We start from the raw sequence: 24,434 nt of genomic DNA, 5'->3' as shown, positions 1-24,434 counted from the left end.
CTTTCGGGTGATGTTCCCTATCATTGGCTCTGTGGCCAGTCTGGTGGCATATGAAGCATTTGCCTGCTCTCATATGTTCGGCCCTTTCTTTGTCTGAGAGGCGGTCGACCTCCATGGAGTCTCTGTCTCCACGCGGTTGGTACCTTTCAGGTCCAAACCGGTTCTTCTTCTTCTGGCCCTGGTTGTGGACTCTGGGCCTTAGCGCAATGATCTGCTGATAGGCGTTATCCATCTCTCTGGCCGTGTTGACCATTCCTTCGAAGTCCTTCGAGATATTGCCTGCTCTGTAGATAGCATTGGCAATTCCGAATTTCAATCCGGCGGTAAAGAAGTGGACTCTAGATCCTTCTTCAGTGAGACTGGTTAACTGGAAGAGATGTCTAATCTCCGCGATATATTCTTCTAGAGACCCTTCTTGCTTGAAGGTCCTAAGCTTGATCCACGCTTCGGTGGCCGCTTCTCCCGTGGTGAATGCCTTAAGGAAGGCTTTCTTGAAATCTTCCCACGTTCCATACCCAATGGGTTGCTTGTTCTTGTCTAGCCTCGTGGTGTCTTGGGCTAGAGTCAGGAAGTCCTCCTTCCATGTCAACGCCGTCTTTTCATTCATGAAAGATGTGGCGAAAATGATGCATTTCTTGTCAGTGTCATAGATTTCACTGTTGATGTCGAGGTAGGCGGCAACCGAGAGCAAAAAGCTTTTTGCGTTCTTCTCGTTGCCATCAAAGGTCGGTGGGGTTCCGATCTTGATTTCAGTTGGTCTGTGGGCGGCTGCGGCTGCTGCTGCTGCGGCAGCGGTGGCACTGGATGATGCGGAGTGTCCCGACATGTTTCCGAATGCGGCGGCAAGGATGTTCGCAGTTATCGAATCAATGGTGTCAAAGTACTGTTGGAAAACAGGTACTGGGTGAGAAACTTAATCTTTTGTTACGACTGGGATAGTTCTGCTGTTGCCGGTCAAGATAGACCTGTCGGGCGAACAGTTCGTCGGCCTTCCTAATACAAGGAAGGTTTCTGGTGGTTCCTACTGCACGAGCCGCGGCTTCTATGCAGGATCAGCGGCGAGTGGTTTTAGCACTTCTGCCTAGGCGGTGAGTGGTTTTAGCACTTCTACCGCAATCAAGGGTTTCAGGCTAAGACAGTGAGTGACTGCCTTAGAATCAGAGTTCAGGCTACTAAGGGTGGAGACCTTAGTAGATCAGGTTTCAAGGGAAAAACCCAGTAGATTAAGTTAAGGAATACATCTATGGTACATGGGGTTTATATAGGTAAAAGGAAGCGGCGTAGCCGCGACAAGACAGGTAACAAAGATAGGAGAAGAGTACAACCTATCAAGATAGCAAAGATAGGTGAAACCGCCATGCGGCGCAAGATAGTATCTATGTTACAATCAAGATAGAAGAGAAGTGCGGACAGCCCGCTTGATAAGAGAATAGCCGGGTCTCGATGAGTCTAGAGTCGGCGGCATAGTTACAAGAAAAGAAAAAGAAATAGGAGTAAATGTTATTGTAACAATGACCACTGTATTGCATGAGTAGGATCTAGAGTGTGTTGCAGATTAGTGAGAACACCATGTGGAGCAAAAAAGCATTTATGAGCTGTACACATCCTTGCACTTGGGCTTCCCAATGTTATGGGAGCAGTAGTGCTCAATGGAGTCACGGATTTCCTGACCAAGAGAGGAAGTGAGGAATGCAGCAGCCATCTCCTCAGATGTTCGCCTTCAAAACTGTCATAAATCATTCACCTCCTTGGGTTTGTCATTGAAAATCATGGCATAAACAGATAAATCTTGTCAAACCAACATGGAACATACCAGACACGAGGAAATCAGCAGTGGTCTGCCTGTCTTGCAATGAAATAACGTGAGACCGGGCATAAAGCAAGTGCCATTCAGAGCGTGAAACTTGTTCATCAGCAGAGCCTCGGAACCATAGCACATGGGCTGCATAGTAGCTGTGAGCACACAAGCCTGTAATTGCAATGCAGAAACGCACATTGACATATACTATGATCCAGAGCACCAGGAATGTTGGGCTTGGAAATGGTACAACCAGTGAGAAGCGTTACTACCACAATGACAACACCCGCGAGACAGAGAACGTTAGAAAAAGGGCAGAGACTCCGTTGAAAGCAAGTTGGAGGGCTGTTAGGATGCAGGTGGTGTAGGTTGACACCAGAGGGTGTGGTTGTGCGCAGTTGCCAAGCATGTTATCCAGACTGACGGTGGCCGTAGATGAAGCCTGCATGAACAGAAATGAATACACATAAACAGATTTAAGAACTTACGTAGACCAATCGGTGTGCTTCACGGGCACATCATAGATGAGAACATGCTCAGGGGAACAATAGGGCCAATCGAGGGCTGCTGGGACTTGATCAACATCTTGGAGCTGAGCGCTGAAGCTTGAAGGCTAAGCGCTTACATCCTGACGAGCAGTGCGAGCGCGGAGCACAAGCACTGAGTCTGTAAGAGGTGAATTTCAGTACGCATTCAAATGTTGATCAGTAAATAATTAGCCGGACTTGGCCAAACAAATACAGCATTCAAGCAACATTCACCGAGGTCATCAGTTATTGTTGTTGCTAGATTCGCCTCTGCATCAAACTTGTAACTTACTGACACGTTTTACGGTACTTTCTTCAGTTGGCTTATGGTCTTGGACAGTGCTAGATGTTTGCCGCAAACTCAAGAGCAAGAGAGGCAGCAGACGGAGAAGCTAGGCAGCCTCTGCTGAATGCTTCACATGAGGATGTTTCAGCGGATTCAAACCAAGTTGTCTTTTCAGTAGACGACGAAGACTCAGAAAGCAATGGTGCAGAGCCCTGGTCGGCAGTGCGGAGGACAGAACCAGGTGTCAGATTTCAGGAAGAAGTGCAGGTCATCGGTCCACCTTTACGGTCCACAATACAGAGCCGGGAAGCGGGTGCGTATCTTCCTGCTCATAATTTATCACACCTTATCAGCGCCTGGACAGAATATGAATTGGACTCGGACGACTTTGATGATGCTTCACTAGCTGAAATCCAGCGCGAACAAAGGCGCTCTCATGGGGCTACGGGACGAGAACGCACCATGCCTTTACTTGTTGGTCTCATGGATGCCTCTGCCGCAAGGAGAACGCCAGATACAACTATTCCTATGTATGAAACAGATAATATGGAGAATGGAGAACGTAGGAACGTAGACCTTGATGACCTCGCTGAAAAACAATGGTCAGGTGGAGGTCTACTGAACTCGGTTGCTAATATGGCAAATTCAATCCTCGGAGCTGGTAAACCTTTAACTGCTCATATGCCCAAAGTGCTGATAATTGATGACAGGAATTATTGGTTTGTTAGGTTGCAATTTCAGCGATAGTTTTGGCTAATAATGTGGTAGGTTTGCCGTACGCAGTCAGTCAAGCAGGCTTCTTTCTTGGCATCGTTCTTCTGGTCGTTATTTGCGCCGTCACCGATTGGACTATCCGATTGGTTGTAATCAACGCCAAGCTCAGCGGCAGAACATCTTACATCGAAGTCATGAACAGTTGTTTCGGCCCCAGTGGCCGCGCAGCCGTTTCATTTTTCCAGTTCTCATTTGCTTTTGGTGGTGAGTAACTCGTATCTATGTCGCTGTTTTTTACGGTTGATTGTTCCTTTAGGGATGTGTGCATTTGGTATTATTATTGGCAAGTGCAGGGTTTCCTAGTGTATTATACTTCCACCTTACATTTTCTCCAGGAGATACGATACCCCATGTCATTCGTTCAATATTCCCCACTTTGCACACGATACCTGTTCTCTCACTCTTCACCAATCGCCAATTCATCATCACCCTGTGCACAACGTGTGTTTCTTATCCGTTATCGCTCTACCGCGACATCCACAAACTTTCACGTGCATCCGGGCTTGCATTGTTCAGCATGCTCGTCATCGTTTCAGCGGTCCTGATTGAAGGATCGCACGTGTCGCCCGAACTCAAGGGCGATCCGTCGAAACGCCTCACTGTTTGGGGCCCGGGGGTCTTTCAGGCAATCGGTGTTATGAGCTTTGCATTTGTGTGCCATCACAATAGTTTACTCATCTACGGGAGCTTGAAGACCCCCACCCTAGATCGATTTGCTCAAGTGACGCATATATCGACGCTCATCTCACTCGTGGCGTGCTGTACTTTGGCTATATCAGGCTTCTGGGTTTTTACAAACAGAACTCAGGGGAATATACTGAATAACTTCTCCGGGGTGAGCTTTCCTGCAATATTGAATGCTTGACATCTGATATATACGAAACAGAACGATGCGCTGATCAACGTTGCCCGTTTCTGTTTCGGGCTGAACATGTTTACGACGTTACCCTTGGAGTTGTTTGTCTGCAGAGAAGTAAATTGACGATATGCAGGTCCAGGACAAAGTTTAACTCGACCGTTTCAGGTGATTGAACAGTACTTCTTCTCTCACGAAAGCTATAATGTTCAGCGACACGTCTTCTTCACCTCCACCATTCTCTTCGCATCGATGCTTCGTAAGTCCTTATGCCAATCACCACAGTTAGAACTAACGCGGATCCTGAACCAGTCTCGTTGATCACCTGCGATCTGGGCGTCACGTTGGAGATCACCGGCGGTGTCTCAGCCACAGCGCTTGCGTACATATTTCCCGCTGCATGCTACCTAAAACTGACCGATCCACGTGTTCCGTGGTACTCCCGTGCGAAGCTTCCAGCTGCAGTTTGCCTTGCGTTTGGGGTGGCTGTGATGACAGTATCCCTCCTTCAGGTGATCCAAAGAGCGTACATGCCTCTGGGCCAACCAAAGATGTGTATGACATAGTCTTCATTTTTAATATAGTCACAGGCTTGCACATTCATACATCTAGAGTAGGACATAATGCACGGATCGAACACTGGAATAAGGACGTCTATTTAAAATTGATCATTGCCGTTGAATTGCTTCTCTGAGCCCTGGTATTTCGTCGAGCTGCACAACGCGAGCACCTTTGGCGACACTTTCTTGAGCAAGAAGAGGGGTCACATTGGATTCATCGAAGGTGCTCCATACTGATTCAACTCGGCGCAAGGGTTGCTGCTCGTCCGGAAGACTTGGCGGGCTGCAGATTAGTAGCCATATGGCATCATATCCGCCAGCTGTGTTATTCTCAGATTAAGATATAGTCCAGCTCCTGAAGAAACATAACTAACCGCCTGGTACACCACCACCGACCACGCCCGCTTGCTCGATCGACTGGTCAAGTAGGTGGGTTTGTTGCTCAGGCTCAATTTCAACGCCAGCAAGGTCGCCCATTCTCCGCATGAGGTTACGTATTTGCTAGAAAGAAAGGGCATGTTCGACTTGATGCGCGATGGCGAGGAACTTTCCTTACCTGAGTAGTTTGATGCAAATTATAAAATGCTTTTGAGATACTCTCCCACTGCAATACACAATAAGGAACAAGGTGTGCAGGAAAGGAACCTACTCACTTCTCGTGCAGGCAGAGAAACAAGTTGTCTGACGGTCTCTTTGTATACATCTTTGTCTTGATCATATGACTGCGAAAGGGCATCCAACTGCCGTGCTAAGGATTGGTTTGATTCATCAATCTGCATCCATAGATCCTTCGCTGCACGAGGCGATAAGAATGAGGTATCCAATTGCGTTTTACAGCTCTACTGCGTACCTGTTTCACAGCTGTCTTCGTGCGCTCTCCATTTTAACACCTTGCCAACCAAAGAAGGTGTATCACTCCCTGCTTCAACGTCAGCCAGGACCAGTCTGGTTAACGGGGGAAGTTGAATCGGCCGGAAACTATAGTCCCAGGCACTGGAAGTCAGAACGTTCTTCAATGTGCCTGTCGCAAACTAAGAGAAGAATCAGCGGACGCTAGAAGCGGAAATACCCCAAACATGACATACTTCGCCTTTCATCAGCGGGTCCAAAACAGCAGGGCTGAATCGCCTGTAAATCTGGCTGCCGAACACCGCGGAAGACACGTCAAATCCGCTGCCTACTTTGCCTTGGGCAAGGCAATGTACAAATTGAGAAGCGTTGTGGGCGAGGCGTCTGCCATCCCCTTCTAGGTTGGCAAAATCTGTCTGAGTTATGGCTGCGAAGTGAAGAAGCAGCGCAGAGACGAGCGACGTGATAAGTGCGGCGGAGGACCCCATGCCGGTTTTGTGCACATCGGTCAGTTTCACGCCGTTATGACAAAAAGGGGTGATTTGCGAGAGGGATTCCGTCGTTCTAGGTAGACCTAACGATTCCAGCTGTGCCAGCGGTCACATTTCTACCATGACTGTAACATCAAGGATGCTTACCTGCGCGCGCTGAGAGTAGAAGTCGTTATCGCCTACAGCAGCTATATCGAGACCATTGGAAAGCCTCTCTTGCACTTGGGCCACAGAATGAATCTCCGATACGAGATTCAAAGTGTGCTGGAGGGCCAGATGAACAAATTTATTCTTCCCCCCAATACTGATCAAGAGAAATGTAAGGCGTGATCAAGGTGAAGATGTCAAAGAAATGTTATTCACCTGTCCTCTTGTGGGTTTACCTGAATGCCTGCAGCATTGTAGTTCACGGTATATCTCCACTCAGCCTGATGAAATTGGGGAGATCTGACCACGATCTGATTCGCAGAACCCGACGAAGGCTGGATAACGGTGTAAAATCGCGAAGATGTAGAGATCACTACCCCTGGATATTGCTGATCGAGGACAAGATATCCTCCTGCTGCTAGAACTTTTCCCGGCGCTGATACGATTGTTGTAGGAGACATGGTGTCATTTGTGCATTCAGAGACATCATACGGTTAAGTATAAGGGCTTGTCGCTGAGTCAGCAGCTGTACTCGGGTCTGGTGATTGTTCGGGGAACGCGTTGATTGGTCCTTAGAATCACGCGATTCGTGATTTGGCAAAACAGCCTGAGGCAGCTTTTCTACGTCATATGTAATGAACGGCTAGGAACGTCCAGCACGGGCGAACCAATGTTTCTGTTGGCTACAAGTCATATTTTTACAGCCCGGGCACCGAAGCCCCATCTGCACGCTCGTAGGCCCAACCCTCCTCGCAGAATAGTCACGCAGATGCTGTGCAGTAATATCTGCTAACGCACGGATGAACACAGGAGATCCATTCAATGACTCTGCGCGATGTATCTCCATCCCCAGCTGCGAAAAAGTAGTATACACATGGGTGAGTTGTTGAAGCATGCACTCGTGGCCCGACGTACCTCCTTTCCCTCTTTCAAATACTCGAGATCCAGCTCGTAGAGTGTTTCAATATGATCGCTCGTGAAGGCAATAGGGACTAGAATGGCTTCCTTCTTTCCGAGACGAGCAAGACCCTTGATAGCCTCCCCTGTCTGCATGCCCATCCACGCGGAAGGTCCAACTTGTGACTGCCAAACAAGACGATATGGGTTTGAGTGGCCGAGTCTGTCCATAACGGCGTTGACAGATGCGGAAACCTCAAGAACATATGGGTCGCCTCGGTTCACTACCGACATAGGTAATGAGTGAGCCGAAAACAGAATGACCACGTCTGAGCGTGCTGATGGTTGAAATTTGGCCAAGGCAGCCTCGACATTTTGTGCAACAGCCTGTCATCAATGGTCATCATCAGCACCCTGCAAAATGTACACGATAATATGAACTTGCCTCAATGAATCCTGGATGAGTACCCCAGCGGTCTATCACGCTCCATTCGATGTCACCCATCTCGCCTGCCCTCCCTCGTCTGAAAAGTTCATTCAAACTGCTTCCAGTTGTACTACAGCTGTACTGTGGATACTGTGTGAATGCAATTGCCCTCTTTACACCATCTGCCTTCATCCTCTGTGCAGTCTCCTGTGTCAGCGGGTTCGCATAACGAAACGCGACATAAGGTTTGTGCGGAGCAGTTTCTGGGTGCAGCTCATCCAGAAGTTCACACATACCAGCACCCTGCATCTCTGTATACTTGAGAATGGGAGAACCACCGCCAATGTCAGCATACTGCTTCTCGATTTGAGGTGTCCGCCGCTTGGCAATGAGAGGAGCTATAAAACGTTGAAAAGGCAACGGGATCAAGTCGCCGTCCATAAATAGGTTTTTGAGGAAGTCATAGGTTTCTGGTACCTGTGAGAGAGTAGTTAGCATGGCATAAGAGAAATGCAGACAAATAAAATTGCACGTACCGTCGAAGGTCCCCCCATGTTCAACATAACTATAGCTAGTGGAGATCCCATGCGTTAAGCATGCATGAGAAGAAACGTATCAGATTCATACCTGTAGGACTGGAATTTCGCGTTAACGAGTTGAATGATGTCCGATGTGACCAGCACACCTTTTCCCTGTTAGCGTAGGTTTGTGTAGCGTAGCCATTCGCCTGACGGAGTGTAAGACAGTGCTGCCTATATGATGTGACATTGTGCACGCGAATTCTGGTGGTATTACAGTGATAACACGAGGAGGAGGAGAGTTAAGGACAACGGCGTGAACCTATTGGAATTCACGATTCACGAGTTAGACGAGAGTCACGTGACAGTCGAATTATCACACGTCGCGCTTAATCAATGACTGAGTCAGGACTCAGAAATAATTAGGAGTCAACATCCTACATAGCAATGTAGAGAGTAATGAGATCTAGGGATACATCGGATATGCTTTTGATACATGAAGATTACACAAGTCCTCGTGTGGGAACTCAAACCCTCTAAATCATGAGGAAAGCATTGAGATATGTGGATACGGTCCCAGGATGTCAGAAGCAGCTGGGAACCGGGGCCGTGCAGAATCGAACCGGCTGTATGCCGGAGGCTCAACAGTACCGTCTCCATTTATAGACTCCAGTCCAAGGCCAATGATTGGTTGTCGGACAATCCGCGGTGATGGGTGACGAAAATGAGATTGTGCGCTTGGGTCAAGGGGAGTATGGGACGAGTGGAATGATGATACACGGTCCGCAGAATGAGTTGGAACACCTTCAGGAGCGAGTTGTTGAAGGCGAGGTGTAAACGGGACGAGATCACCGCCATCCTGAGAAGAAATCAAGGGTGGTTGGTCTTGCGGAGTGTTTGGAGGTACTGTGGGTCGCAGCTCATAAGCAGGAGGACCAGCCTCAGGGTCGAGAACCGTAGGAGTGTCAAGATATGATGGTGGATACAACACCTCCAAAACCCCGCTTTCCGTAGCCATTGGCGAATAGCACACCTTCCGTGGGCGGATGCGAGGATGTGGAGATTGACTCAGCTGCTCCCTTTCCACCGAGTCTTCGTCCTGCACAGACTTGAGTATGTCTCAGAGAATTTTAATGAGAGTGCTCACCAAATCGGTATTTCTCCTACACCAGATACAGCCGCAACCTAAAACTTGAATTGTGTCTGCCATGGCAGACGCCCAGTGACTGTCAACATCAGGACGAATGTCGGTGCCATTGGACTCGATTTCAGCCTAGCCACACTGAACATGAGAATGTTTCAATTGAAGAAATACGACAACCCACCGTTTGTCCATCCAGATCATTGCTCCCCCTATCTGAGCGCAATAACGAATCGACGATTTTCTTTGTAAATTTCTCTAGCATGATAGGACGATTAATGATCAAAGTAGTACTGGTGGGTGTTGAGATAATGAAGTTTGAAGGAGAGTTAGAATAGACATAGCCTTCGGTAGCCGTCCTTAAAACTGTGAACGGAAGTTGATATGAAGTTCCGTCGGATACAACACACTCGGAAGTCTCGGACGATGCATGACGTGCCTAACCGCTGTTACATAAGGAAGCGCAGTCGACTCCGTTGACTTTCCACGCACGTGACTGACGATCGCGTATATTTTGGCAAGCGCGCACAAATCATCTTAGGGTATAACGTGTCGTCCTTCCTCTCAGTTCACGCTTACACTCGTGAAAATATTAAGCGTGTCAGTCTTTACAATATTTATGCAACTAAATTCTCTATCTCAGTTTATTACAATTTCTGCCGCCTTGATTGTTGCCTCCTGGATTGCCATCGATAGCTACCGTCTTGCATATTTTTCTTCAAAGAAGCTGCAGGCGCTCACACGTCCAAGCTCGTATCTAAGGCAGAGAAGGTCAGCCTCGTCATATTGCTTGTCTGCTCGTCGACCTTCGTGGCTCAAGAATTCCTCAGTGACTAGTACGCCAAATGCAAGAAGAATACCGCAGGATTCGGCAGAATTAGCGAATGAGATTGATGCACCTCCCAGGCCAAGTTTGACGAATTATACGAGGACATACTACATCTACCATCGGATGCATTCCCTTTTTATATCCTCCAGTACATATTGGTGTGTCGAATTGTTTTTCTTTACTTGTGATTTGAGACGAGCAATGAACATATCTCTTCTGAGACTTTCAGATTTCCACTGCGCATGTACAAATATTATGGTCTTTGAACCCGAGTCAGGAACTCTTGAGGTTGATATATATTATTCTCAACTCACGACCGGGGATATTCTACCCTGAAAAGGCTATGTACGACCTTGTGTTCTATAAATGCTATAAGTAGAAGTAAAGGGTGGAAATCAACATCGATTTTAATGATGTCCGTGCTCCGAGTCTATAGTATGCATCAAATCAGTGTACTTAGTAGAATGTAGTACCTTGAATGTAGAGTACTTTGAATTCAAAAGACATGTGACGTTACTGTATAGTACTAGCCCATGGCGGGCTTGTGGGCTCCACAGCGTTCTGGAGTCTGAGTGGCTAACACAAAAGATGCGGATATGAATTACGCGTTATGCCTTCTCTCGCGCAGCTATTTGGGATTTTTCCCAAGCCTTAACTTGTCGTCGTCTGACGAGCCATTGAAATATCGGAAGGGTGATACAAGATACTAGAATCCACGACAACTGGATACCGAAATTTAACCCGACTGTGTGATAAGTGTTTGTTTAATAGGGATGTTCCACATGGTCAGGCTGAGAGTACATACTCTGGTTTTTGGTGCCAAAAATAATCGTCCGAACTGTGCTTGAAACATTGTAGAATGGCATAGCAAAGCCATAGCGAAAGACGGCGGGCAACACTTCTATCGGATAAAGGGCTACAGATACATTTGCTGTATCATCCGGCGCGAGTCAGTGAAGAGCGTTGCGATTAGGGCAAAAAACAAACATATAATCCACAGGATAAGGAATATCGGAATGAATTTGAAAGTGAGGAGGGTGATCATAGATTCGAGAGCGAGACCCCTAATCACTGGTGAACATATGGATCGCTCCATCATTGTTAAAAACTCACAAGGCGGACATGCTACACCACGACATCATCCAGTAGATGACAAAGCCTGCGTGCCCAAAGCTTCAAAAGATCCAAAGGTCAGATCGCAATTCTAGTACTAAAGATATGACACTCACTTCCTACTGAATGGTACTCCGAACGCCAAACTTAAGAGAGAATACATTAGCTATAAATGCCACACATTAGTCGATCGCCAGAAAATGGGTAAAAGACATACGGAGACGAAGAAATAGAGAGTGACCGGCCATAGCAAGCGAAGAAGGATGAGGGGTCGCAACCTCAAACGCCTCTCAAAGCCAGATTCAATGCGAGCCGCCATAAGTTGGTTCTAAATATCACGCCATATTAGTAAACATCGTCTGGAAACATCGTAAATGTTGTACCGTCAACACGAACTAAAGATGAGAGAGTTAGACACATTTCTATCAACAAAATCGTGAACGTACCGCCAAAATCAGGAGGTAGATAAGTCCAACATAATCTACCGCGGAGGCCCTATACAAACAATTAATTAAGGTGACAAGTATCACTAACCAAAGTGCGTACACAGGAACATTGAATGGCCTTATGTCGTTAATGGTGAAAGCCAGCGGTTGGATTACCAGTAGAGGCGCAGTTTGGAGGAGTGTCGAGATATCTGACCTTGATGCTAGAAGTTGGGAGAAGGAGAGTGAAAATGTATGCGATATGGTGGTCAATGTTGAGGTAACCTGTCAAAGTGTAGCGCTTGTCAGTAACTTCGTATGAATGCCCAGAATCTGTGACTTGCTTGTGGGGTGATGACGCTCCTGCTGTAAGCATGATGCAATGAGACAATGACCAAACGCAAGGGAGAGAACGATTACTGACTATATATTCTCATTGCGACCACTGGTAAGGTATGCGGTTACGGCTTGGGTCGTGTTATACGATGCATTGGCTGCATTGATTGACGCATTCAAGTTGGTTGAAGCCTGGGGATTGACTAGTTCTCGCTTAGCAATGGAATGAGAAGTTGGACTTGGAAATACACACTAGTAACAGCTGCCCAGCATCTATGATCAAGTAGAGCCTGGGCCACCTCATCTGGCCCACCAGGAAATTGCGCTGCATCCAATATCAGCCAGGACATTTGTTGCGGACCAGTTATGTTCTTGAACGCCCGCGTTACTGCTTGCCCGATTTCACCTCCATCAAAGTCCTGCAGATATAAACTTATCAGAAAGCGCCAAGTTGTGATGGAAATACATCTTACCACCACATATCCGGATAAGTTGTGAACATTATTGGACCACCGACCGAGAGCGGCCCAATAGATGGTTAGGACGCCCCAAATCATAAGGAAAATGACGAGTACACCAAAGATACTGATCTTTAACAAACCCTTTCTTGCAGCAGATGTCGCTGGATCGTTGTCGAAAAGGCCATGTGAGAATAGTCTGTCCTCGGTGTCATCATGTGGTAAGACAGGGGTTGTGTCAATTGGTAGTATCACAGGACCGCCATGCGCGGCACTGTCTGCCTCGGTTGTGTGCTTTTGGTCTGAGTTCTCTTGACTGTAGGAGTCAAACATATTGTCGCAGGGAATTATACATCGTTCAATGAAAGACCTTTTATTCACCGTCATATGTCCTGACATCGGTACTTTCACATGTACATTTGTCATTGAGCGTTAAACTGTAATTAGTCAGCTGACGCAACCGCTAACTTACCTAAAGGTGGTTTTTTGATCCCAGAATTATTTGGAGATCCAGAATATTTCGATCCTAGGCCTCCGAGGCTCCGAGTCCAGCATCGGCGCGTACGGCACAGCCACTAAAACTATAAACAGGCAAACAAACCTACCTACCCGCAAAGAATCAGAGGCGCACTATTCAGGTGGTGAGAAGCTTGCATGAGTAAATTACCTTCCTCCAGTACTGATGGAAGCGTAACAAAGCCGTAAGTACTGAGCAGGCCAAGAACAGGCGGTGCGGCTAGGCTTGTCCAAATATAGTAGTATCCCAGCGAGCTTACATAATACATGATTTCTGGCACGCATAGACAGGGTTTAGGGCAGACCGGAAGCTCCAGCTTAATGCTTAGATGTCCCCACATATATTGCGAGCTTAATACGTTGATTATATGATTTTATTTGAACATTTAATCTAATATATAATGTGTATATGATACATGGAAGTGATGACCAATTATTATGCTGGTACGGATCATCGGGGTCGGACGGTCGGACGTATATCTTGAAAAGTCCTTTCAGCCACGATGCCCGGTTTCATCTTCGTAATTCCCGCTGACTCAACAATTCGCCTAAGTCCAACGTCCGTTATCGCGTATTATTGGCAGGCGATGCTTGGCAGCACATCTTCTTTGACTTTAGATGCGGTCGCTCATTCTCGAGAGGGTGCGGGCACTTGTGGCTTTACTCAAATCTGGCGACCTTCGGTTCTCCACCGATTTTCCATTTGTACCTCGCCACACATCGCCGGCCATGGTTATTTTAGGGCGTGATTAGTTCACTTTGTACCCTGCAGTCATCCTGGAGTGCAGCTTCCAAGTCGACGTCGATGGACAATCTTGGGTGCGTTCTCGGTTCTTTTGCGCCGTTGCTATTGAATTTTGTTTTCGGAATCAGGACACAACGGTGTAGCTACCTAACTTGTTCAGAATTTCATCGTCAAAAGACTACCTCACCTGTGCGACCTTCAACAACACCGTGACCGTGCACGGATATGTACAAAAAGATACTGGATAGAGAGCGAGACAGGCACAAGCTCTCAAGGCCACACTATCAATTTACTATGGTAACTCATCACAAAGGTTATAGACCAGTCGAACGAGCCCTCATTGCAAAGCTATATTGCTTACTGTTGAAAATCGCAGAACAGCGTTTTTGAAAGCGCTACCAGTCTTCAAGACCGAAAAGGTCCATTCCAAATTATTGATCACTAAGGGAAATTCTAACGCTTTCAAGCATTTGGACTACCAGCTACTTTGTTACTGGGACTCGTATTTCGTTGTACTACCAGGCTTCGAATATTATTCATGTTCAGCACACCAAATACAGGCGAAAAGCCGAGAACCTTTACGCCTGCACGACTTATGTTGTGTAACCTGCAAGCCTCCGCAAGCTCGCAGAATATTGTCCAATGAAAATGCAATATCAGTGTGTTGTACATCGGTCCCTACAGTAGTAGTTCGTCGCCCATAAACCATTATTATATTGGAGGAAAAGCCGGATATGTATGTGGTCATGAGCGACGTCTTCGCCCAGACTTATTCGGTTCCGTCTCATCCAGTTCGACAGGCCGCTGACACACCGGACATCGGCCTGATACATCAATTAACCACGGATCGATGCATGTTTTCTGTCATGATGATGACAAGTTAGTTACGAAGACGTGAGGTAACATTGAATAGGCGCACATGGAAGACGTGACCGCAAGCAAGCAGTCGAAGAGGTTGCGGACCAGCTCCCGCATCTTCAAGGCGAGGAAGGCTCCCTCTTTCTTCTTCAGTGATGCGTTCCACTGGTATTTCAACTTCTTCCTCACGCTGGCGGGGTATCTTGTCTTCGGCGGGCGCAACTGGAGCTTCTTCTTCACTCTTATCTGTCGTGCTCGTCTCTGCAGCACTAGAAAGTCGCTTTGGTTCCTCGAAGTCCATCAAACAGATGGCGCAGGCAGCTCGGTTGCCCTCCAATCGGACAAAGGGATACTTGCATTGCTCCCAGTTATCTTCCCAAGTTTCTGTATCTTTCACCTCCGACTTCACGCTCTGCTTGCCGTCAAGCATATCGCCATCTTGATCAGACTTCTTGAGTCTACGGTGAAAGAATGCAAATCGTCTCCTTGGCATCCGCGGAGCTGGTGCTTTGGGTGGATAGCTATGTACAGGTTTTGGCAAAGAAATCGGCTGTGCTTTTCCATCGTCCTCTGGTGGAGGAGGGATGTAGATGACCAGAGGGATACGTTCAACAGTGGCTTTTGGAAGCTTATCGATTTCGGGCTTGATATAATGAGGGTTCTGGAGTGGATGACGACCCAAGCATAGTAGGATAATACTGTAGAAAAGCTGCAGAAGGATGCCTATCAGTACGTGGACAGGATGAAAAGGAGCTGGGGCTCACCATAATGAAAGGCAAAACCATGAAAACAAGAAAACCGAAAACCAAGACCTCGAGTACCAGGAAATACATTGTGCACAAAATTCCAAAAGTAAGCCACCAAACGAGGGGCGAAGAAATGCGGCATGAGTCAACGGATGTGTATTCCAAAATGTGCGCGGTTAGGAACCATGTCAGAGTGAGCATGGATGAAAGGAGTGACAAGCTGGTACAAAGATTATTCTCGTTTTCGCAGGTTTGCAAAAGAAGGTGATGCGTACCGCGCGTAAAGATAAGAATAAGGTGGTGTTGGCTCTTCTTGATTGGGAGTACCACTGGGACCTGCGTTCCTAGACCGTCTACGAGGATCTCGATCTCTCTGTCGACGACGACTCGGGGGTTCGTTACGACGAGGTCCACCATCATTGGATGTTCGGGAACGATCGGCAGATTCAGCATCGCCTGATCTCCCTGTACGCTCCCTGGTTCCGCTTTGTCAAGCGCCAAACGGACAAAATCCATACAACTCACGCTTTTCGGATTCTAACAAAATTCCAATATGCCAGGGAGGATGACAAGCAAACTTTCACTATCCAAATGCAATTCCAGGCGACGAGCGGTCGTCCACAAGCATTAATCTGATAGACATTTGCTTCCGTCGGGCTGGTAACTACGGAGGCTATGACCAGGACGGCTATAATAGCCGCAATCTAAACAACATAATTCAGTGCAGCCTTGAGTCGGAGAAAGTCTACCGACCTGAAAGAAACCATACGTCAACGCCCACACGACTGATACGAGAGCTTTTCGGGTTCTTGATGCATCAGGACCAATCCCAAAGAACGCTTTGATTCTCGGGACTAATGAAAGGTGTGGTTGAGAAGTGGAAGTAGAGGATCTTCTACTTTGTTGTTGCCCTGTAGGGGATGTTGTGCTAGGAGTAAACCAGGCGGTGCGGGGAGAACTACAACGCAGATGGACATCGATTAAAGGAACTTTCATGCTGAGCAGCATACTACTTACTCTTCGGTGGTCCCTTCCGCAATTGGTGACGAAGTAACATTGAAATTTCTTCCGTCCTGTTCGGAGCGTTGCTGTGATGTTGAAAGGCGGGCTCTGGGCGGTGGGTGGATATCACCAGTTGACTGAGTTCTTCTTAGAGACTGAGCATCGATGGCAAGCGCCTCTGACATGATGAGCGTTGAAGAAAAGGGAACGGGGGAATTGCCTCGATGTTGACGCCTGCTGCGTGTCAACGGCTGAATGAGCAGTGGTGGAGCCTGAATGCGACTCGTGGCGATTAATCAGAACTCAAATACTCAGCTCTGGCCAGCGACAACGTGACGTAAACTCTGGTCAGGCCAGAGATCGAGAGTTTTGAGGATTCAGGTAAGCCAAGAGGCGTGGAGAGGAGAGAACGCAGTGTTGCCCTAAGCCATAGTAAGCATTCCCAGCCGTTGTACTGGGGTTGGCAGTGCCGCATCCGTCTAGACTGGCACAACACATTATTTCTCCAAATTTCATTGCTTTATGTTCTGTGCTCCTACTACGACAGCAAGATCATGACCGTCATCAGACTGGTGACCTTTGATGCATTGCATACACTCGTAACGCCTAGATTACCAATTTACGTCCAGTATTCACAAACATTTGCTCCATATCTTGGTGTGCTTGAGCCAGGGCTTCTCAAACAATCTTTTAAAGTTGGTATGTCAACAATAACGTTCTGCTTGACAAGTCCTTGACTTCAGGTCCCCCAGCGCTGTCGCAGGTACAAAAAGAAAACCCTACATATCAGGGGAATTCTGGCGCTGAAGGATGGTGGTCTGAAGTCATTAAGCGGACAGCCATCGGAGCTGGTGCCAACCAACAAGGTTCTATGCCCATTCAACATCGTTGTAGAAGTCTAATAACCACCTTTTAGCCGTAGACTCTTCATTGCCGCAAATCGTTCCCAGTCTTATGGAAAGATTCAGTTCTCGACAGGGCTACAAACTCTTCCACGACTCCCTCCCTGTATGTATGTACATCATTGGGCCCCTCTTCGACAGCTCGTGCTCATGGCTATGCTTCGGCATGCTACGTAGTGAGGCGACTGCATCACATGAATATTCGTACAGCACTGATTAGCAACACGGACACGCGCATGTGTATGTCTTCTGGAAGCTTCATTTCCGCGTTAGTTGACTGACCATGCAGTTTCTGTATTAAAGGATCTTGAAATTGCTCCATACCTCGGCTCAATTCTTCTCAGCGAGGCGGTGGGAATAGAAAAACCAAGTGCCGAAATATTTCGTCTTGCACTTGCGGCCAGCACGCAGTCTGAGTTAGTCCCGATGGAGATGCAGGACAGTGTTCACGTAGGAGATGAACTTGAAAGGTACGATACCCCATGTTCACAAAGTCGTGTCGGTTCGGATTTCTTTTAGCGATTATCGTGGCGCCCGGGCTGCTGGAATGCACGCCCTGCTGTTGCGCAGGGCCGGGCCAGAAGGCGACGGTGAACGCAAGGAGGAAGGTGAAAATCTTCAAGGTGTACAGGTCGTTAATGATCTATGGGGGGTGGTAAAGTGGGTAGAACGGCAAACCGATTGAGAGCTTGTCCGTCGTTGGCTGGATTAGAGTATTCAATAATACTAAATTGAATCTACAAGATGTTCTAGACTAGAAAGGGAGTAAGCCATCGGAAACACGTTACGAGGACCAATGAGGGTTGCTTTTGCTCGGTGATACTAGTAAATGGCGTTCCACCGTCTGCTCGGGTGAAGTGACCACATCTTCCGCCTTCTCACCCAACTTCAACATTGTCCATCTTATGACGCGATGATCTCGGCGCATCATTCCAGCCAGTGTGCGTAGCGTGCGAGGCGACGTGTCAAAATGCATCGTCCAATAACTAATAAAACGGTTGAAGGTCACCATGAGCTCAACACAAAGTACGCGAGACTTACTCTCCAACGGTGTAATACTGTTTATGGCGCCGCATTCGTTCGGGAAGCGTCTGTGTTCCATTGAACTGGATATTTCGTACTACGCCGCCTTCATTCATCACATGCATCGCAGACATAGTCACCAAGTCTTTTATGTGTTTCTATATCATAGTCATAAGATGCAACCACAAAGATGTGGAATGCGACTCACGTATTCCCTAAAATGACTGGCGATGCAGAACATTTGGTAGAGTGGCATCTTGACGGAGTCGGTCTAGATCAAGCGCGGTTTTGCTGTTTACTGTCTGCCAAGTCAAACGCGGCAGTGTAGAGAGAATTGGCGTGGTAAAATATTTCCACGTTTTCAACCTGGTCTTAAGAGTCTAGCTGAAGAAGTTCAACCTTGCACCTGATATCATAAACGATACACATGAAACCAGCTTGAAGTGTGTTTCGGTTATCAGACTTTCCAACAATCGCGCGAGACAGCATAATCATGATGTGCGCCTCTCATAGTTCTATTTCTAGTCGAAGATCCAATCATCTTCTACGCATGCACTAGCAGAGCTAGTACTAGCTTGTTGTATCTAATGATTCGGAACTTCGAAGTACTAGATGCACAGCAACTAAATCCTGATCCGTCAGCGAACCTTATCAGGTTACCCACATGCAAAAATGATGCATCAATGATTCGAATTCTCGGTGACTGCTTGGCGCAAAGGAGTATCAGAAGATGCGGATTCTAGGCTGTATCAAAAGTTAGGAGCGGCCATCGTTTCATGCGGGTAAAAGTACATTCCCTGCTTACTACATCGACACGCGTACAAGTGCAGGCGTTATTCGCGAAGCTTGCATAATTAGCAAAACTGACGCAATCGTATCGGCGTTTGCTACCTATCCGCATATCGTTAGAATAAGTTGATTTGATTTACGCCCGAAAGGCAGAAGATTGATGATAGGGAAATGCCGATTGCAAAAACCGGGGTTACCGTGACATGCCTCCAGACGGCGAGGCCCTGGCTGGGTGCAACGAACCGAAGTTGCAAAATTTTGATAATAAATGTATAGATGAACATCGGTGAACGGTGAAGTGACTTACTCTCCTTATATAAGGAACATCGGTCTTTAGGAGGCGAGCCTGGGTTGCCCTTAAGATGGAAAGGAAAGTAGATCAATTGCTAAGCAGTCTGGTTTTGTGAAATGTTCTGAACTCAGAAAGAGCTCAGACAAGCTCAGAGTGAAATCATCGGAGTCGGATACAATGTCATTGAACGTGTGGTAACACGGTCAGAGGTACGTGTACGATTCTGTGTAATCCTCACTAACAAGCATTCAGGACAAAGGGAAGTTGAACGTAGAACACAGGATGGAGTCTCGGATCACACCGACAATACGGCTTCCGATGGAAATTCGTTCAAATCTTGATCTCGCTGTCATCTGCATCTGGCCGATGCTGCTTGTACGTTGAGGCTCTGGAGCGGTTCTGTAGCCGTCTTTCCAAATTCATGGCGCGGTTCCCCGGCGCTTCAGCAACAAAGCCTCAGCTGACTGACCGATATTAAGCGTCTCGTGGGAGTCATGTGTGGAGCCGGCCGCCTCACGCGTGAGCGTCAAGAACATGGCTTGGACTACTGAACACGGATTTGAAACGTGATATGGCCGTCGAAGCATGTGATGGTCTCGGCGAGATCGCTGACTCGGAACAACAGAAACTTGAAACTCGTTTGTTCTTGACTCGACTTGTGGAGTGATGGTGCACTAATGAAAAGGATCGCCTTGGAATAACCAAGTCTCCGGAAGTATCGTAAGTGGGCTTGGCCACCGAGATAAAAAGTTCACACGATTTGCAGCCAAACAAGTTGAAAATTTTCATCCACTTGGGCCATAATCGAATTTTGTTGAAGCTCGACTAGATGGCACAAGCGCTCACCATGATCAACCTTTTGAAATCTAAGAAGGAAATACGCCGCAGTGGATCGTCTGTCGTATCTTTTTTTTCTTCTTGTCAGGGGATCTTCGGTCGCTGGAGGATCTTTATTGACGCCTTCTCCCGTAGAGGCCTGGTTTGCAATTTTTGGTGATTGTCCCATCTCATTTGCTGTGCCATCCTGGAAACTCTTTACCCTGCATTCCGGATTTTCATTATTTCTTTTTTGCTATTCCTTCAAATACAAAGCTTGCAACGTTGCAACCTTTCAATCCCCCGTGGAGAGTACAAGATCTCACCACGTCTGGTCAACTCATTCCTTCTTTGTTTCCATCATCTCCCGCGTGAGCCCTTCACGGCGACTCCACGAGCCTTCTCCCTTCGACGTCTTATAATGATTCTCTGTACGTCAATCTGAGCAAGTCATTATATCAATTTCGCCTTTCAGGCTCTCCTTTCTCCGATTCTTCCTTTTCAATCAGCTTCTCGTTTACATTTCTTATAAACGTCTATCTCCACACGAAAACAACCTTTCCAGTCCTTCTCACCACCTCCACCATGTCTCTCTTCGAGCGCACTACAAGAGAGTGCTCGACTAGACCTCCGCGACTCCAGCCATCGCCTTCCCTGCCAAATTTACGGTGAGCCGGGATCTTTCCTAAGCCGGGCATCATTATTTCAATATCGCTCACCTTTTCGTATAGACCAAGTCCGCGAGAGATGGTTACATCTCGCCACGTGGCTCCCCCGCAATCATCAAACTTGCGTAATTCGGCTTCTCCAGTACCCCCGCAGCCCTCTACTACCAAGGATGCCAGTCGTTCAAAGACTTATTCCAGGAAGCCTACGACAACAAGTCATTACCTTACCCCACCTCTCACCCCATCGTCATCTCTTCAGAGCGATGGCACCGATTTTGAATCAACAGATTCCAACGTTCCCATTGCTGATCTGAAGGGTCTCACCCTCGCTGATTCTGGTCCCGAAAGCAACCAGCACAGCAGGTTTCTGATCGTGAGGACTTTTTGGATTTGTTAAGAGGCATGCTAAGTTTCATGTATACAGATCGGAAATGCACCTAATGATCTGTCCGAGGATGTCATCACTCAATATTTCAAGAGTCTTTCATCTCCTACCATCACTAGCCCTAGGGCGCGTTCCATCCGCCACTTTCCGTCACAAACGATCCAAAAAATTTTCCGTAGGACTCCGGAAAATCGGGATTTTATAGTGGCATTTTATGACGTACGCGATGCTGAACGCGCAAAGCGTATCATCGAGTCAAGGGCGTCTAAGCGGATGCAAGATGATGGTAAGACCATCCCGAGTGCGCAAGCTACTGGTGTTGCTTGGCAAGAGACGTTAACATGCTGTCTTGCGGAAACTGGTCATTGTGCAGAGGTAAGGTCATTTCGTCATTGATATCTATAGTTCGCTAATATAACGCTTGCGGTAAGCTTCTGGGCACTTTGTCGCCCGTTTTTATGACGCGAACAGAGGGCGCCTTCTGTATATCTATTAATGATACTTCGCCTACTCCCGATTTCTCTGCTTCTCGAACCCAGAGGCATTTTGCTATTCCAGTCAAAATCAGGAGTGTATTGGCAAAATTTGGGGACGTCAAGGCCTTCAACTGTATTAACGAAGACATCGAGAGCTCTACTCAGGTAAGTCTTTCATTGTTTGCCTATCCTTGTCTGTGTTCCGTTGTCCAATGCTACGATTAGCCCGTAGCGTTCACTTTTGACCTACTATTGCGCGGGCTTTCCTTTCGGCTACTTGGTTTCTGACCTCACTCTGTAATTGGCAAGTCATTAACTTGTTGAACGACCTAGATCTTTCGAGTGGAATATTTTGATGTCCGAGATGCGGATGCAGCTTGGGAGGAGCTGGACGGACGTGTCGTGGATAGCATGAAACTTCGTCTTTTCAGCAGGGCATCCTTACGCGATTATTCGGCAGAATCTCAGAAGGAAGTCTCGTCATTTAATAGAGAATGCGAAATCGGGGGCGAACATGCCGCGGAGCCGAAGACACCCACGGCGACTACTTATTTATCGCAATCGCAAGCCACGTCTAACCCAGCTGCAATTCCATTTCCCGTCTTGAATGACGTCGGTGCAGGTGGGTATTACCCAGAGCGTGAGCAGCCCGCTTTCGATTCCCGTGATAATATCGTTGGCAGTCAAACGTTGAAAGACAGAAGGAGATCCACAGCAGGGCCTCACGACATTCACCCCGTTCATCATTCTCATAGCCGCGGTGAATCCACCGATATCAACATCATTGACAACTCCGTCGTTCAGGGACAGTACGGCAGGCGCAGCTCCAATCATCCAGTATTCGATTCTACTCGTGGTCATTCTCATCAGAAGTTATTTGATGCAGATCATCGGAAGCATAGCATGTATGATCACGAGCAAGAAGTCGGTGATACCACCGGCTTAACTGTAGCAGCGACGGGCACGGCACCACATCTGGCGACATATTATACGACGGAGTATTATCATGGTGCCCCATTCGATATAAACCAGCCACCTTGGGTAACATCAACTCCGGTTCCAAACCCTATTACTATGGCGATGCATCCTCCTCCTCCCCAATCCCCCATGTCGGCTCCTCCCGTATATTGGGATGCTATGAGCGGTGGTTGGGTGACCTTCCAGTCACACAACGTTCTAGAACCATGGACCATGTACACGTCCTCGCCTTATTATCCGCAGCCATCGCACCCGGTAGCGGAATATTCCTTCCCATATCCTGCATCTTCCGCTTCGCTTCAGCCAGGTGCTGTTGTTACGCGCCTGCCATCGCTGGCCCATTCCTCATCTCGCGCTCCGCCCGAGGGCAATCAATTGGACATCAGAAAGATCGAGTCTGGTGTCGATACGCGGACCACCGTGATGGTTAAAAATATTCCAAATAAAATGACGGACAAGGAACTTATCACGTACATCAACAAAGTATGTCCTCGGAAAATTGATTTTTTGTACCTGAGGATGGATTTCCAGAACGGTACGACGTTTGCGGTTTTAACAGTTTCAGCGGATACTGATACAGTGAATGCAGGATGCAACGTTGGCTACGCCTTCGTCAATTTCATATCGGTGCAGGATTTGTTACGTTTCGCGAAGGAGCGCCTAAATCAGAAGTGGTAAGATGCGTACCATGCGGTGAAAGACATGTGCTGACTTTATCATCAGGAATATATACTCGAGTGAGAAGGTGCTTCAGATGAGCTATGCGAACTATCAGTACGTCTCGCCCTGATTTCTTTGACACTACTAAGTCGAGCCTTATGATAGGGGAAAGGAAGCCCTCGTGGAGAAATTTAAGAACTCATGCATTATGGATGAACGTGAGGAATGGCGTCCAAAAATATTCTTCTCCGACCCCGGGCCGAATCAGGGACTTCCAGAGGAGTTCCCCAAGCCCACACATATGCGGAGGAAGGAGCGCAGCTCGTACAATCGTGGAACGTTGTACCCTCCTGGCGTTAGCACTGGTGCAGGTCACTACAGGTATCCCAATGCTGGAAACGTTGGTAATATTGGCTCGCGGCACCCACCAACTCGTGTTTCCGGTGAGGACAGACGACGTCGACGTGGCACTGACAGTGTTCCTTTCCCCTCCCCTGTCGGAGCTGAGGCTGACTGAGTATACCACGTGATCTGGCTGAGATCTGCCTTCAAAGGCCTCATGCCCCCGTCGGAGGCGGCTGGTAACCTTTTTTGGGAGACCGTCAGAGTCGTGTCGTACGTATCTTTTCACGCCGTTCCGATACATTCATCGTGCGATCTCCTCTACTTCATTACGTGTTATACCGATATCCCCCGAGTTATTTTATGCTTTAACGCTATTTGCTGTTTCCCCTGCGTCTCATTTGCTCCATCATTCACTCTCAGGCTTCATTCATATCCTTTTCGCTATAATGTACTATTTATGCCAGCCGTCCAACTGTTGTTTTCGTTGCATTGTATTTCACGTTGCATAGCTGTTGATTTAGAATCTAATTGTCGTGTATCGTGATTGCCACATGTGTTTGCAGGGAAACGGCGGTAAATTTTAATCTGATCATTTGGAAGTTTACCCAGTGTTCGCCGTAACGAAAGTTGGGGCACCAGTACTCGATTGGGCCCCGCGGCGTATGCTTCTAGTCAAATTGGGCACTAGCACCATCACGGTGTACCCTGGTCCCTGGCGTCTGAGCCCTGTTGCCGATTAATTCAAAGCACCTTTTTAGAAGTACCGCGGATGACTTTATTATCAGGCCTCTATGATACAAT

General features: G+C 47.6%; 10 protein-coding genes across 10 annotated transcripts; 4 read left to right on the top strand and 6 right to left on the bottom strand.

Annotated features, from left to right (window-relative positions):
• Positions 1-2,821: 2,821 nt before the first annotated feature.
• Positions 2,822-4,717, top strand: EDB93DRAFT_1149380 (transmembrane amino acid transporter protein-domain-containing protein; the record flags this gene model as incomplete). The annotated part of the gene is made up of 9 exons (XM_041449624.1): positions 2,822-2,924; positions 2,976-3,070; positions 3,186-3,330; positions 3,380-3,589; positions 3,642-3,668; positions 3,721-4,220; positions 4,272-4,358; positions 4,410-4,500; positions 4,554-4,717. Coding segments are annotated over exons 3-9 (1,095 nt in total), but the record flags the coding sequence as incomplete, so codon positions are not given.
• A 192-nt stretch (positions 4,718-4,909) lies between these two features.
• Positions 4,910-6,749, bottom strand: EDB93DRAFT_1086397 (ribosomal protein S5 domain 2-type protein; the record flags this gene model as incomplete). Its single annotated transcript, XM_041445968.1, is given in 8 exon segments — positions 4,910-5,121; positions 5,176-5,302; positions 5,358-5,397; positions 5,417-5,594; positions 5,652-5,832; positions 5,878-6,237; positions 6,289-6,445; positions 6,505-6,749. The coding sequence occupies 8 exon segments, from the start codon at positions 6,747-6,749 to the stop codon at positions 4,910-4,912; spliced, it is 1,500 nt and encodes a 499-aa protein (XP_041307222.1).
• A 66-nt stretch (positions 6,750-6,815) lies between these two features.
• Positions 6,816-8,490, bottom strand: EDB93DRAFT_478914 (uncharacterized protein). The gene is made up of 5 exons (XM_041456510.1): positions 8,240-8,490; positions 8,149-8,183; positions 7,631-8,089; positions 7,204-7,572; positions 6,816-7,141 (listed from the first exon to the last, which is right to left on the bottom strand). Exons 2-5 carry the CDS (start codon positions 8,173-8,175, stop codon positions 6,932-6,934), a joined length of 1,065 nt encoding a protein of 354 aa, XP_041307221.1. The 5' UTR covers positions 8,176-8,183; positions 8,240-8,490; the 3' UTR covers positions 6,816-6,931.
• Positions 8,491-8,519: 29 nt separating this feature from the next.
• EDB93DRAFT_1149373 (uncharacterized protein) lies at positions 8,520-9,694 on the bottom strand. Its single transcript, XM_041449623.1, has 2 exons — positions 9,278-9,694; positions 8,520-9,229 (listed from the first exon to the last, which is right to left on the bottom strand). Exons 1-2 carry the CDS (start codon positions 9,338-9,340, stop codon positions 8,672-8,674), a joined length of 621 nt encoding a protein of 206 aa, XP_041307220.1. The 5' UTR covers positions 9,341-9,694; the 3' UTR covers positions 8,520-8,671.
• An 878-nt stretch (positions 9,695-10,572) lies between these two features.
• EDB93DRAFT_478797 (uncharacterized protein) lies at positions 10,573-13,117 on the bottom strand. Its single transcript, XM_041456509.1, has 13 exons — positions 12,448-13,117; positions 12,228-12,393; positions 12,063-12,177; positions 11,983-12,004; positions 11,760-11,923; positions 11,660-11,708; positions 11,597-11,608; positions 11,431-11,541; positions 11,330-11,379; positions 11,214-11,273; positions 11,088-11,164; positions 10,906-11,031; positions 10,573-10,845 (listed from the first exon to the last, which is right to left on the bottom strand). Exons 1-13 carry the CDS (start codon positions 12,856-12,858, stop codon positions 10,709-10,711), a joined length of 1,500 nt encoding a protein of 499 aa, XP_041307219.1. The 5' UTR covers positions 12,859-13,117; the 3' UTR covers positions 10,573-10,708.
• Positions 13,118-14,067: 950 nt separating this feature from the next.
• On the bottom strand, positions 14,068-16,565 carry EDB93DRAFT_478325 (uncharacterized protein). Its single transcript, XM_041456506.1, has 7 exons — positions 16,315-16,565; positions 16,051-16,255; positions 15,823-16,001; positions 15,573-15,773; positions 15,316-15,517; positions 14,613-15,260; positions 14,068-14,554 (listed from the first exon to the last, which is right to left on the bottom strand). The coding sequence occupies exons 1-7, from the start codon at positions 16,482-16,484 to the stop codon at positions 14,438-14,440; spliced, it is 1,722 nt and encodes a 573-aa protein (XP_041307218.1). The 5' UTR covers positions 16,485-16,565; the 3' UTR covers positions 14,068-14,437.
• Positions 16,566-16,853: 288 nt separating this feature from the next.
• Positions 16,854-17,886, top strand: EDB93DRAFT_1240915 (HAD-like domain-containing protein; the record flags this gene model as incomplete). Its single annotated transcript, XM_041451817.1, has 7 exons — positions 16,854-16,998; positions 17,052-17,165; positions 17,216-17,311; positions 17,379-17,441; positions 17,491-17,586; positions 17,623-17,671; positions 17,721-17,886. 7 exons carry the CDS (start codon positions 16,854-16,856, stop codon positions 17,884-17,886), a joined length of 729 nt encoding a protein of 242 aa, XP_041307217.1.
• A 49-nt stretch (positions 17,887-17,935) lies between these two features.
• EDB93DRAFT_478334 (uncharacterized protein) lies at positions 17,936-18,707 on the bottom strand. The gene is made up of 3 exons (XM_041456507.1): positions 18,433-18,707; positions 18,243-18,382; positions 17,936-18,187 (listed from the first exon to the last, which is right to left on the bottom strand). The coding sequence occupies exons 1-3, from the start codon at positions 18,478-18,480 to the stop codon at positions 17,986-17,988; spliced, it is 390 nt and encodes a 129-aa protein (XP_041307216.1). The 5' UTR covers positions 18,481-18,707; the 3' UTR covers positions 17,936-17,985.
• A 1,693-nt stretch (positions 18,708-20,400) lies between these two features.
• Positions 20,401-22,449, top strand: EDB93DRAFT_478517 (uncharacterized protein). Its single transcript, XM_041456508.1, has 6 exons — positions 20,401-20,789; positions 20,853-21,162; positions 21,214-21,549; positions 21,606-21,815; positions 21,984-22,272; positions 22,334-22,449. The coding sequence occupies exons 1-6, from the start codon at positions 20,707-20,709 to the stop codon at positions 22,342-22,344; spliced, it is 1,239 nt and encodes a 412-aa protein (XP_041307215.1). The 5' UTR covers positions 20,401-20,706; the 3' UTR covers positions 22,345-22,449.
• A 392-nt stretch (positions 22,450-22,841) lies between these two features.
• EDB93DRAFT_1086425 (RNA recognition motif 2-domain-containing protein) lies at positions 22,842-23,805 on the top strand (the record flags this gene model as incomplete). Its single annotated transcript, XM_041445969.1, has 4 exons — positions 22,842-23,163; positions 23,218-23,302; positions 23,352-23,402; positions 23,454-23,805. The coding sequence occupies 4 exons, from the start codon at positions 22,842-22,844 to the stop codon at positions 23,803-23,805; spliced, it is 810 nt and encodes a 269-aa protein (XP_041307214.1).
• Between the last annotated feature and the right edge of the window lie 629 nt (positions 23,806-24,434).

Source organism: Suillus bovinus, assembly GCF_016758785.1.
Source record: "Suillus bovinus strain UH-Sbo-P2 chromosome Unknown EDB93scaffold_32, whole genome shotgun sequence".
Lineage (NCBI taxonomy): Eukaryota > Fungi > Basidiomycota > Agaricomycetes > Boletales > Suillaceae > Suillus > Suillus bovinus.
Note: the sequence above shows the minus strand (reverse complement) of the source record. Positions and strands in the feature narration are given on the sequence as shown.

What these genes read in the sequence shown, in the direction of transcription:
- EDB93DRAFT_478914 (XM_041456510.1), bottom strand. Translation starts at nt 8,175, where the DNA reads ATGTTGAACATGGGGGGACCTTCGACG. An exon ending in ACATGGGGGGACCTTCGACG is followed by an intron (nt 8,090 to 8,148) that starts GTACGTGCAATT and finishes ACTCTCTCACAG; the next exon opens with GTACCAGAAACCTATGACTT. An exon ending in ATTTGAAAGAGGGAAAGGAG is followed by an intron (nt 7,142 to 7,203) that starts GTACGTCGGGCC and finishes ACTTTTTCGCAG; the next exon opens with CTGGGGATGGAGATACATCG.
- EDB93DRAFT_1149373 (XM_041449623.1), bottom strand. Translation starts at nt 9,340, where the DNA reads ATGGCAGACACAATTCAAGTTTTAGGTTGCGGCTGTATCTGGTGTAGG. An exon ending in GTAGGAGAAATACCGATTTG is followed by an intron (nt 9,230 to 9,277) that starts GTGAGCACTCTC and finishes AAGTCTGTGCAG; the next exon opens with GACGAAGACTCGGTGGAAAG.
- EDB93DRAFT_478797 (XM_041456509.1), bottom strand. Translation starts at nt 12,858, where the DNA reads ATGACAAATGTACATGTGAAAGTACCGATGTCAGGACATATGACGGTG. An exon ending in TGGTGTAGCATGTCCGCCTT is followed by an intron (nt 11,165 to 11,213) that starts GTGAGTTTTTAA and finishes ACCAGTGATTAG; the next exon opens with GGGTCTCGCTCTCGAATCTA. An exon ending in CCTTATCCTGTGGATTATAT is followed by an intron (nt 11,032 to 11,087) that starts GTTTGTTTTTTG and finishes CGGATGATACAG; the next exon opens with CAAATGTATCTGTAGCCCTT.
- EDB93DRAFT_478325 (XM_041456506.1), bottom strand. Translation starts at nt 16,484, where the DNA reads ATGTCAGAGGCGCTTGCCATCGATGCTCAGTCTCTAAGAAGAACTCAG. An exon ending in TGGTTTTGCCTTTCATTATG is followed by an intron (nt 15,261 to 15,315) that starts GTGAGCCCCAGC and finishes ATCCTTCTGCAG; the next exon opens with CTTTTCTACAGTATTATCCT. An exon ending in CTTGCGGTCACGTCTTCCAT is followed by an intron (nt 14,555 to 14,612) that starts GTGCGCCTATTC and finishes TCATCATGACAG; the next exon opens with AAAACATGCATCGATCCGTG.
- EDB93DRAFT_478334 (XM_041456507.1), bottom strand. Translation starts at nt 18,480, where the DNA reads ATGCCACTCTACCAAATGTTCTGCATCGCCAGTCATTTTAGGGAATAC. An exon ending in CCAGTCATTTTAGGGAATAC is followed by an intron (nt 18,383 to 18,432) that starts GTGAGTCGCATT and finishes ACTATGATATAG; the next exon opens with AAACACATAAAAGACTTGGT. An exon ending in CAGTATTACACCGTTGGAGA is followed by an intron (nt 18,188 to 18,242) that starts GTAAGTCTCGCG and finishes CCGTTTTATTAG; the next exon opens with TTATTGGACGATGCATTTTG.
- EDB93DRAFT_478517 (XM_041456508.1), top strand. Translation starts at nt 20,707, where the DNA reads ATGTCTCTCTTCGAGCGCACTACAAGAGAGTGCTCGACTAGACCTCCG. An exon ending in CCTTCCCTGCCAAATTTACG is followed by an intron (nt 20,790 to 20,852) that starts GTGAGCCGGGAT and finishes CTTTTCGTATAG; the next exon opens with ACCAAGTCCGCGAGAGATGG. An exon ending in AAACTGGTCATTGTGCAGAG is followed by an intron (nt 21,550 to 21,605) that starts GTAAGGTCATTT and finishes GCTTGCGGTAAG; the next exon opens with CTTCTGGGCACTTTGTCGCC.